Source organism: Alligator mississippiensis, chromosome 1 (genome assembly GCF_030867095.1).
Source record: "Alligator mississippiensis isolate rAllMis1 chromosome 1, rAllMis1, whole genome shotgun sequence".
NCBI classification, from domain to species: domain Eukaryota; kingdom Metazoa; phylum Chordata; order Crocodylia; family Alligatoridae; genus Alligator; species Alligator mississippiensis.
In genome coordinates, this window is record NC_081824.1 from 167,955,069 (window position 1) to 167,967,453 (window position 12,385).

General features: G+C 42.6%; 1 protein-coding gene across 6 annotated transcripts in view; it reads left to right on the forward strand.

The window, feature by feature from the left end:
• The window catches only part of LTBP1 (latent transforming growth factor beta binding protein 1), a 363,058-nt gene that overhangs the window by 183,066 nt on the left and 167,607 nt on the right, over positions 1–12,385 (forward strand). For all 6 annotated transcript variants that reach the window (XM_014600068.3, XM_014600069.3, XM_019500580.2 and 3 more), the window contains one exon: positions 4,560–4,662. In XM_014600068.3, the coding sequence (XP_014455554.2) occupies positions 4,560–4,662 (103 nt within the window). The remainder of the gene's footprint in view (positions 1–4,559; positions 4,663–12,385) is intronic.

Genomic DNA, 12,385 nt, shown 5'->3' on the forward strand with positions numbered 1-12,385 from the left:
TCTGTTCTTCTGTCCAGTGAGCAGTCCTAAGAAAGCAGGCTGAGCAGTTCTAGTTAAAAAGAAAAACAGTCCATCTAAACAGAATGTCCAATTGAGATGCCAGGTTGAGAGGGCAGTGTTATATAAAGCTGTGAATACAACACTTTCTACATATTTTGGGCTATCACCTTGAAGGAAACATTATGGGTCCTGACAGACATGTAGCTTTCCACTCTAACTCATGGCTCTTCAAAAGAAGCACCATGAGTTACCTTCATCTCCCAGACCCAATAGACATTTGCTGTTGGGTCCCAGGGGTTGGATCAAGCTGCAGGTTATAGCAGCTGCAAGTCTGCAGCTGCTCTCCCCTAGCCCTGCCCCTTCCTCCTCCCTTCCCCCTCCCCCCAGCTACAGTGCTGTCTTCAGAATGGGAGGGGGGAAAGGGAGCAGAGGGAGCTTGATTTGGGGTTTGCCCAGCCAGCACTGGAAAGTGGGATGGGTGGCTTGGAGCCCGCCCCCCGTCCCTTCACCTTGGAGGGGCTCCAAAACCCAGAGAGAATTCCCTCCCTTCTCTTCTCTTCCTCCCATCCTGAAGACAGTGCCAGGAGCAGGGCTGTGCTGTGCCAGCCGAGCCATGCTCCCAGCATGGGCTGACACAAGTTAATGAAAGCACTCTGCTTTGGAGTGTCTTCAGCTGAATCCTCTGTGAAGAACTCCCCCTCTCTCTTCCCATCACTTGGGTCATTCCAAGTGGACCCTTCTCTTTCTCTCTTGCTTTATTTTTGGTTCAGGCTGGTCAACCAGGTAACTTGGCTGGATAAATTCCTGAGGGGAGCGGGGAACGCTGTCTTCCTTGTGGTGGGCATTTTGGAAAGCAACAAGCAACATGTCTCCTGGCCTGGATGATTCGCTGTAAGTAAAAACTTGGAAATTAGCCAAGAGTTAGGATTTATGTTTAGGCCAGACACATTACCAAGAAGCACTTCCAGTCCACTTCCGGGTCCGCTGGGGAGTGGGCTGGGGGACACCCCCTCCCCGGCTCAGCGACTGGTGCCTCCTGGGTCTGTGGGGGCACCAGGAGTCCCCCTGTGGCTGATCACCAAGGTGGGGGGGTGGGGCATGGGGTGGCCCCCTGCGTGCTCCCCGGCGGACCCGGAAGTGGACCAGAAGTACTTCCGGTCCACTTCCAGGTTCGCTGCTGAGCACATGGGGGGACCCCCTGCACTCCTGTGGGATGCTCCATGCGCCCCAGCATTGCAGCATTCACAAGCTGCACTGGTACCTCGAGGTATGTAGAAGAAACTTTTAAAGCTGTGTCTGTGTCCAAATCTCTGATTCTCCAAATCAGTATCGAATCTTCAGATTCGGATTCAGCTGAATCAAATCAGGGACAGTGATCCAAATCAACAAATTGAATCACTGTCCCTGATTCGGGCCGAATCCGAATTGAATAGGGCCTGCTTTGTACACTCCTACTTCATTGTAGCACCCCCTACTGTGCCACTACATCCTCATGTAATGAGGGTTCAGATTGTCACAGGATCAGTCGCTTTTAAAGCACTGTGCAGCCACGCACTTCTGTAAGGGCATGGCTGTAGAATGCTTCAGAAAGTCAGTTGCATGACAAGATGTCACTTGTGTCAGCACCTTATGAATACTGTCTAAATGGTATAAGCTGTAAGATGTGCAATTTGAGGTACTGAGTAACAGGATTCAGTATATAATTTCATCTGCTTAGAGACAGTTTTGTTTTACTTAGGCACTTTGGAGTTATGGCATGTCTTTATTGATGATGCATATGTAAAATCTAGCAGGTTTTCTGAAAGCCTTTACCCTATTTAAAACATAATGCTAAACCTACTATACCAGGATTGCCTCAGGCTGTAGGGAAAAAGACTTGCAGTTAAATCCTGGCCCTACTGAATACAGTAGACTTTTTGTCTGATTCCTGTCTCTTAACTGATATGTCTCTCCTCCAGTGGCAGATGAAATCTTATTTCAGAGTGCAATAGATACACAGACTAGGAGAATAGTCTTTAAAAAAACATAAGAACTTCCTATTCCTGTTTAGACTAACAGTTCTGAAAACACTGGACATTTTCAAGTAGCTTCACAATTCTTAATTTTTAGATTTTTACTTTGATATTGAAGTTTTACCCTTTCTGACTTGCAGAGATGTGTCTTTCTTGAAAAGGATGTGTCCTCCTATAATTCTTTGGGTAATTGGTTGCTTGAGAATGCTGGGCACAGGCCTCACTGGCCTGAGAGAACCTCTTCCAATCTTACATTCCTATGTTCAAGTGCAGGTAGTTTCCGTAGCAGTTATTTTAGTTCTTGGACAACATTTTCAAGAGCACCAAACTGACTTACTAGGCAAATTTCCATTTTTAAGTAGTAACATATAAAGTACATCCATACTGCAGACTGCAGTTCAGTGTAGCAATACTTGAGCTTTCTGTAAAAAAGAATGAGATTGAGAACCAGAAGAAGTCTAGTCAAAGCAGCAAGGAGCTCTATGTGGGCTAATTTATTCTATTTCTCAGCAAGTTTAGTTAGTCTGTACAGGATTCCATAGGCACATCTTTTAACACTAAGGAATCTAAGACTCAAGCTGATACAATTCAGGTTTGTAGGCGTGTAAGAGCCAAAGCTAGGACTTAGATTTTTAAGGTACAGAGAGCACATCTTCACTGCAGAATTAACTTGGATAAATAAGATGCAAGCCTCAGCACCTTGGTTAGTCTACTCAGCTGTAACCAGTTATGTTACTGAGCCATACCAAAATACCGTGGTCTCATTAGTACAGCACTCACCCCTCAATGCTTCCTTGATCTATGGTCTCTGTGTGCCCCATAGCCCCCTGTGCATCTAACTGAGCTGTTCTATGATTTGTTTCCCAGTGAATTTTGGGGAAAAGTTTTCTGTCTTTTTGAGCAGATGGGGAAATTGTAGGAAGATGTTGGGGGACTCAATGCTGAAATGGTTTACACTGCATCCTCCCTGCAAAAACAGTGGGTTACCAGCGGCTGGGATTTAATATATACCCCACAAACAACCAACTATTTCATGCTGAAAGCACTATTAATCAGAGTTTTTTGTCTGTAGACAAAAAGGGGGCTTAGAGCCTGAGATAACTCTTCAGTGACAATATATCTTTTGGCTCATTAAAAATGCTTATACCAGACCATGCCTAGTTCATTATTCCCTTTGAACATACATTCAAAACATGTGTGGTGGCAGAGGTTCCATACTGCAGACACTTTTTGAATAGGCAGCAGGTGTATAACTACTTGGACTCTCTAATCTCTAGGCAAAAAAATCCATCTAGAGCAGTGGTGCTCAACCCTTTGGCCCCACAGGCCAAATTGCATGGCACAGAGCTTTACTGTGGGCCAGAATGGGCCCTGAGACCCAGTACTGATCCCTCTCTTCTCTGTGCTCTGATATTGGGTCCTGGGGCATGGCACCACCTCCTCCCACTGTACACATGCTGAGATTGGGTCAAGAGGGTCTGATATCACCTCCTCCCACCCATACTCTAAGATTGGGCACTGGGGCCTAGTACTGCCCCAGCCTGGCCCTACATGTGGGATTCGGCATCCAATCTGGGGCTCTTCATGGGTCTGGATATTTGGCAGCAGGGGAATAGTGCCACCACTCCCATGGGGACACATGGGGTGTCCTGCACACTGGATGACATGTTGCCATGGGCCACATCTGGCACATCTGGATCATGCCTGATCTAGAGTTCTTTTGTCTTGCAACATGAAAAAAAAATGCCAGTAGTCAAGAGATAATTTAAATTTTGACTGCTGCTAAATGTTAATGACTTTACTGATAAAAGTACTAATCATGTTGTTCTTTTTCAGGGAAAACAACATTTTTTAAAATAAAGGAGTTATAGCTCAGTAAGAACTGCCAGGCTGAGTCAGTTATTTGAATGAATAAAGAGACACATTTCTAGATATCTTAATAGAGGCCTGGCCTCTATTAAGTTCTCCTTCAGTTTTCAAATACTAGAATATTTCAGCATAATTTGGAAATGTTGGTAACTGCTTATAATAAACAGTAAGCATATTGGCTGGAACTTAAGGTTTTAGAGCCATTAGTACTTTAAAAATAAAATAGGAAAGAACGTAAAAGGAATTACTTACTACTATATATTTGTCTATTTTTTAAAAGAAAAATCCAAATGGTGTTTGAGATCATTTATCCGCCTTTGGAAAAGTGTAGGGACAGACTTTTAAGAGGAAGAATTGAAGGAGTTCATGCCAATGAAGAGTTTCTAGTGTGGAAATATACTTACTGATTTCAGTGGCATATTATTCTCTTTTGCTTTTTTAGTCCAGGAGTTGAAGGGAAAAATTACAAAGGCAAAATTTGTTAAAGCTGAACCAGTTCTCCTATATGCAAAAGGCCAGCCTAAAGCTGATGCATTACTTAAGTTCCACTGAGGTCTCCAGTGAGTCTTCAGTGGCCCTCTGCACAGGCAACAGATTACCCCAAGATGATTACAAGATACAGCTGCATTCCTCTTCTGTGTTGCAATAACACTAACCTGAGTATTATTATTATTCCAGTGTGGCAAAGCACTCCCTGGTCTTTCAAAGCAAGAAGACTGCTGTGGAACTGTGGGTACTTCCTGGGGCTTTAATAAATGTCACAAATGTCCCAAGAAGCCATGTAAGTATGATTTCATTGTTGTTTTTTTAATTGCTTTCCTTTTCTGTTCTCTAAATATCATTTTTAAAAGAAAAAATAACATTATATTCTAAAAGAGCTATATCATCTGATATAAGAAAGGTGACAAAAGTTGGTACCCTTTTGTGACCTTCAAAGGCTAGCAAATTAAATGTTTTTATTTTTCTCCCCTTAGAAAACTAGTGCTACATTGCTGCATTTTCTCAGTGTAAGGGAGCTAATGACATTGAATCATCTTGCCTCCTCCAGCTGGATTTATTTTGAATGTTCACACAGAAATGTTAAATTATAGAGGTGCCAGTTCCCTCTTGTAGAGAATGCAGTCACCTCTTGAGACCTTAAATGAACTTCTGATATTTAAAGCCAAAACTTTCTAGGCTCTAAGCTGTCAGTTATATTGAAATACTTTTTCTACAGTTAGGCTTCCAAGAAGATTTACCCAACACTTTGGCCTCATCTGCACAGGAAGCAGACTGCACAGTTCTTGCATACCCAAGTACTAAATGACTGTACAGTAACTGGCATTACTGCACAGTAGCATCCCCGCACGGCTTCCTGGTGGTGCTGACTGCACTGTAGCTCATTACTACTACACAGTAGCGTTGCGTCACAGTTCATGTAGACATCACCTTTGACTAGTAGTTGACAAAATAATCAAAGATAGCTATTTAGTGATTTGCATGAAAGGTAAACTTAATCTGTTGGATCAGTTTTAATAATAACCCTTACCATCAGGCTAAATAACTATTCTTATTTATTAATAACAATAATGAAAACATCTCTCTCTTACAGAATGTTTTACATGAGTAGATCACAAAGCTCTTTACAAAAGATGCAATTATCATCAGGGATCCTGGTTTTCTCTGTTTAAAAATTGCAAATTCTCTGATACAAACCCCTAAATCTGCAATTAAAATGAAATGCTGCTACATACATACATATGTACACACACATATATATGTATGTATGTATGGTATATATATGTATGTATGTATGGTATGTATACGTATGTATCAATTGAACACAAAGTTTTATTGATTTATTTACAATTTTAAAACAATTTTGAAGCTTACCAGTGTCTCAATGACTATAATAAAATAAGTTCTAAATACCTATACGTTTTGGTATTTGATTTGGGTTTTTTTATCATGGAAAATCAAAGCTCCCCCTAACCCCTCTGCTCACCAGGATGCTGGTCCAGGCCCCTCACTCCCAAGCTACAGCCCCAAAGCCCTGCAGGTGCCCCTCACCACCCACAGCCCCCTGCCCCTCAACCCTGCTGGAGAGGGCCCCCAGCTGCCAGGGATATGGGGCCAGGGACCTGGGTCCGCAGCCTCCTACCCCCTGCAGCAGTGCCCAAGCCCAGGCTGCCACCTATGGGAGGTCTGAATGGGGAGCAGAACATGGAGCCCAGCTCCCCCTCCCCTGCAGGTGGCACGGCTAGACCGGAGCCCATGTGGAGGGTGGATGCAGGCTGCCCACTGCGGGCATGGGCTCCCTGCTCTGCTGCCTTCCCTCCAGGGGCCTCTGTGGCCCAATGAGTAGGACCCAGCATGGTAGGGCAGAGCGGGGCCAGGAGGGGAAGCTTGTTGCCACAGCTGGGAACATGTACATGGAGCCCCCTTCCTGACTGCCCTCCTCCCGCTCCCCCCAGCCTCTTTCAGGCTGGAACTCTGCCAGCCTGCAGAGACCTCTTTGCAAAAGTGGAAAATCCACGTGTTTCTCCATTAAAATGAGAAAACCCTGTTTTTCTCAGTTAAAAGGGAAAATCCACGGTTTTTTTCCGTTTTCCCATGAGAAATGGAAAACCCGGATCCCTGATTATCATTATACCTATTTCATATATGAGAAGAATCAGGAACACAGAGATGGTACAACTTTCACAGACTAACCCAGCAGACCCATGGCAATGCAGGAAATTAAACATGCTTCTATTTCAGCACTTTGTACAATAAGCCCACTTCGCCTCTTTACAATTAGCAACAGTATGTTGCTAAGCCAGGGAAATACATTGATTGTTTTGCCTACAAATATTTGTCTCCAACTCTAGTAATGTATTCTATGAAAAATTCTCAAACAAAAAAAGCTTTAGATCATAGTATCGCTGACCTTTCCTGGGTATTACATGTGTTCTGATGGGCCACTGTTGCCAGGGGTTCCAGATTCTCGGGAGTATTAATACTGCACTGATTTTTATTGAGTTAGTCTGGCCAATTGTTTTATGGGTAGGGCATTTTGTGTTTCAGAGCACCTTAGTTTAAAGACTAGTAAGGTACTTTTTGCATCTTAAAGGCTATATGCAGTAAGAGACTTAAGCAGAGCATAACTGGCCAGTACTACACTATACACATCAGTTTTTAGTAGCAAGAAAGGAAGTGATATCTCCCATAGTAACAGCAAACCACCAGCCACTGCTCCTGCAGTGCATGCTGCCACCATTTCTCTGCACTGTGCTTCCAGAGCTGCTGCAGAGAAGCGGCAAGGTGCAAGGGAGAGAGGGCAATGAGGGTGTTCAGTGCCCCCTTGTTCATTAGGGGATGCAATGCCCAGGGCTCATTTCTGCTTGCCCACTCATAGTTACACTACTAGACTTAGGCACGTTGGGCCTCTTTGCATGTGTTCTGGAGGTGGGGGACGCTTAAATTAGAGTGGCTCCAAGGGCCACTCTAAAGCACATGCAGTGTCTTGTGTATTCAGCATCCCTCACTTCAAAATGGTGGTGGGGGCTCTTTAACTAAAGCTCGTTTGACAAGCTTTAGTTAAAGCACCCCGCCACCATTTTGAAGTATGGAGACACTGAATACACAAGACGTGGAGGCTGTTGAAGCATGCTAATGAGCATAATCCAACAGACTCAATTAATTGAGGCTGCTCTGACACCCTGTAATTATAGTGTGTTGGAGCAGCATCCCCACACATCTATAGGCACCCATTGAAACTAAGTGCTGCAGGGCCTAAATTTTTAAACCCAACTCCCATAGCAGAATTCAGAGCCACCTGCACTTCTTGTATGATACAAGGGGAGAATTAGATGTCTCAGAGTGGAATCTAGAACAGCCAGTTTGCTGAGTAGGTAATCATCTAAATGAATCTCTGCGTGCAGGTGCCTGGAGAGAGCCAATAGGAAGTATTGAGGAATGGGCTGTGTTTTAAATCCTGTTTCCCAAAGGCATCTCCATCCACTTCAGAGCCATAGCCCAGAATGCTCTCTTGAAGGTAGGCATGAAAACCCTTTCTCCAAGAACTGATGGGTCACTCTTGTAAGTGTCAGTGGTATTGGAACTACATCTCCTGAATGATGTGTGTTCCTCCCTTAGGTCAAGGAGGAACTTCAAGCCACATCTCCCTAACTGCTGTGCAAATGCTGTACCTACTAAAATATTACATAAAGGTGAGAGCAGCATCTCACTTCCTCCTTTAGCTTAAAAAAGAATCTGCAGGTGCCACTATCTTTTTCTGGAGTTTGATCCTATATTTGTGTATTAGGTATGGTGCAGTTAGGCTGGAACTTAATTGGAGGAATGCATAGCTTCTGAATCGCAGTCCTCCTTCTCAGTGGTTGAAAAGAATAGGCATAACCATTTAGTATGTAGAAATTTACCACTGAAAACTGAGCTAACAACACACGAGCACATTTGTAAAAACAGGCTAATTGATATGAAATACTATTATTTTATTCTTCTAATTAGTGTAAAAAGGTCAGGTTATTTGTAAGACATAGAGAGCAATTGATACATAAAACTTGTGGGATTTTGCAATAGTAAGTTTGGAGATACTTCCTGACTGAGTAATGAGTGTGGAGTTCATAAACATGTGAGGTATTCATGTTTTTTTATTCAGGTACCTGCTGAAAGAAAGAATCTTCCTTCTTATGAAACCCTCTCTCCCATGCACCCTTTTACTATTTTAAAGTATTTTGTAGGCTGACTCATTCTGCATAAAGCTAAGCAAATTGACTCAGCTTTAAAACTACCAGAAAGGAAGGAATAGGAAGGAATTAAGTATTAAACACATTGACATTTGAATGGTATTCATGCCTGATTGCTGATTCATTCACAGGATGCAGTTTCAGGGTCATGATACTCCCATGTCATTTTTCCAGTTTTCTTTTGTGAATTGGTATTACTTTCCCACTTGATATTTTGGAAGAAAACAAATTTTCTTTGGCTTTCTCTTTTGTGGTGTTATGCTTCCTGACCTTTCCTTAAGATTGATGCATTTTTATAATGCCAAGTTTTGCACAGGTTCAATGTCCTATTTGGTTGTCAAGAAGACCCCAGTTCAGCAAAGCATTTAAGCATAGCTCAAGTTTCACTACCAGGAAGTACCACAATTCTTTCTTTTGTTTCCCTGTTTAGTTATATACTGTAGCATGTGCTTCATTTTAGGCGTGTTGTTAAGTCCCATTGACTTAAATGGAACTTTTGCATATATGTAAATATGTACTTTAGTGACTTACTAAATACTGTCTGCTGAAAGTTTTACTTTGGCCCTGCAGTGTACGTATGCCTTGGCTCAAGACTGCTGCTGTGGTTATAAGTTTAATTCTGTTTTAAAACAGTGAAAAACATGAGCAGAAAATTAGAAAAATGCTGCTATGGCTGCCAGAGCTATTTTGTCCTGTTTAGATGCAAGTTGACAGGAATGAATGATGGGACTGGTGAAGCCTCGGTTCTAACCTCACATCCAGCAGTGCATTGTACAGAATAGCTGAGTTGATGTGAAGGAGACAGTAAGCCGCACCAGGAAAAGGATACATACCATAGTGCAGTTATCCCTTAGGAAAAGGACAAAAGGCCCATTTCTGCTATACTGCCCCTAGTTTGACTAGATTGCCCACCCTCATCATAGAAAATAACAGTGAAGCAGTCATTGATTTCAATGAGAATTGAATTGGGTCTGTAGTGAAAGTGCATGACATAAAATAACTCATTGGGCATGTCTGTGCAAGCTTAGTGTTCTGTGTGTGCTGTTTACATGTGCACGCAGGACTGCAGTACGTTGAGCAGGGTCAGAGTAGCTCTGGCTGGTAGAGCGCCCTGGGGGTCAGCCTGCCATCCCAGAGCTACTTCCCCCCCCAGCTCAATGTGCTGCAGAGTGAGTGGCTGGGGGACAAAGCTGATTCAGCAGGGGGCTAGCCAGCAGACAGCCCATGCACTGAAGCACCCTTCTGCCCTAGCCAGCCGGGGCAGTGTCTACTCATGTGCTTCTGAGGAGTGAAAAACTCTGCAGCAGGATAGTACTTGTAAGTACAAGTACTATCCTGCTGCAGAGTAAATGAGTTTACTTCAGCCTAATAGGGGAACATGTGTGGACTCGCGACATTTACTATGCAGCTAATTAGCCTACTGCACATTCAACATCTTGTGTAGATGTACCCAATAATGGCCTAACTGCTCCTCGTTAAATCTGTATTAAAACTCCCACTGGGCGCATCTACCTGTGCAATTAATGCAACTGAATAAACTCCAGCACAATTTGCACTGGAGTAAACTAATACGAACATCACCATCTACATATTTAAGCACAGTAATTTACTCTGCTGTTGGATAGTACTTGTGTCTGATGGGACTATCTGACAGCACAGTCAATTAGCCCACACCAGTGTAATTGCTGCACATGTGTAGACAGTGATGCTTTAATGTGCAACAAATTAGTCTACTGTGCTTTAAAGCACACATGTAGACATGCCTGTTGACTTCACTGGAAGCCAATAGGCCAATAGTGAGACTTTTCACTCTAAGTTCCATTTGTTTTAAAATACTAATATTGGGATGTAATTGGAGCTGCTTCATAATAATATATGGATTCTGTGCGTCAACCTGGTTATTAGGAAACTCACTAGAAAAACAGGTTGAAAGGAAAATAAGTATGGTTTGACCCCTCAGTGAATACTTGATGAACATTGGGGAGCAATGCTTGTTCTACTATGTTTGAGAGGAAAGGTTTTTTTTGGGGGGGGGTGGGGGGGGGCTCCTGGCTTTTACAGGACTTCATTCTTGCATAAGTCCTGGACTATCATGGCTACAACATCACTCTGACTCTGACACTACCTCCTCCCCACCCAACCCACAAAAATGAGTTTTATGTAGAGTGCCTGGAGCCTGGGAAGAATGTGGAAGAATAAAAGAAGTCTGGCAGTTTTAAAAGGACCTTTTGAAAGAGAAGAGTTATTCAGGGGTACCAAAGAGTGGTCTTTGGAGTGGGAGAGAGGGAACACTGAAGAAAATAAGTTGCCTGGCTTACTGTCAGGGAATGGTAAACCCTGCATAGGAGAGATGCATACAGAGACTGCTTGTTGTTGGTACATCTTTTTTTTAAATCTCTAAATGCTTTGTTTCTACTTCTAAACATTATGGTTTTAAGAAGGCTCTCTTGTCACTGCATGCCATTGGCCATTAACTTCTGAAGCAAACTGCAGGTGTCAGAATTAATTCAGACCTGCTGGGTAAACATAGTCAATGCACAGGGCCCAGTTGAGGGAGTGGGAGAATTGCAGAATTCTACCCCCAGGACAGGTAAAGGCATCTGAGGCCTGACACATGAATAAATGCCATCAGAAAATCAGCAATGGATAGGATAAAGGTGCAGATATCCCTAGAACCATGACATCATGGGATTTCTATAGATGTGCTCTGACGCATTCTATTTAGAACGCTTCAGCATAGCCTCGTCGTGTGTATTAAGCTCCACCCCATGTTTCAGAACGTCCGCAGGGTTGCTTTAATTAAACCTAATCAAATGAGCTTGAGTTAGAGTGCCCCTCTGGCTATTTCACTACTTAATACACACACTTAATAGACACAAGGAGCTTAATCCACGTGGTGGTGAAATGTTTAAATTAGAGCAACTGTCCAGGAATTGCTCTAGTTAAAATGCTCCCCCCTGACCTCCGAGCGCGTGCATAGGCAGCCATAACATCCAACTATTTCATTCAAAATCAAATAATTACACCCACAGTAAAAGCAGAAATTGCAAGCGTCTTAAAACCATGACTGCATGCCACTACATGAAGTAACGTGCCCATGTCTTCTCATAATATAATTAAAGGAAGCTGCATCTTTTGAAACTTACAAATATTATATATTTATTGTATTACTGTAGCACTTAGTCATTTTACCTGTTAAGATAATCTTGATCAGGAGGAATTTGCATTTTCACTGTCATTCTTCCCCCCTCTCTTCCCTACTCTACCTTTTTGTTTTCCTAATTTCCACCTATTTACATTCCCACTGATGTCCTGTCACACTTTTAGCTTCTCTCATTCCTTGGAGTCTCAGAACAGCAGAGACTTCCTATGCCTGAAGATGGGTGACTGCACCCGAAAGCTTGCAAAAAACCTTTTTCCAACTACTCAGTTGGTCTAATAAAAGATATCACATCTACACAAAGAACCTTGCCTGCCACTTTCTAACTAAGCAATTATTTGCAGAACAAAAACACAATAATTATTAAACAGCAAATATTTAACTCCAAAATTTGCTGCTGCAGTGACTGATTCCAGAAGAGATACATTTCCTTTTAATATGAAATGTAAAAAAAAAAATAATTTAAATGATTCTTTTATCTTAACCTCTTACAACACAATAAAAAGTTACCACTTGCCTCTTTCGTTTTTTCTCTGTATTTGACTGGTTCCCAGGTAAACTAAGCTTCAGGGATAAATGGGCAACTCCAATGTTCAATGCTAATGAAATCAAGTGAA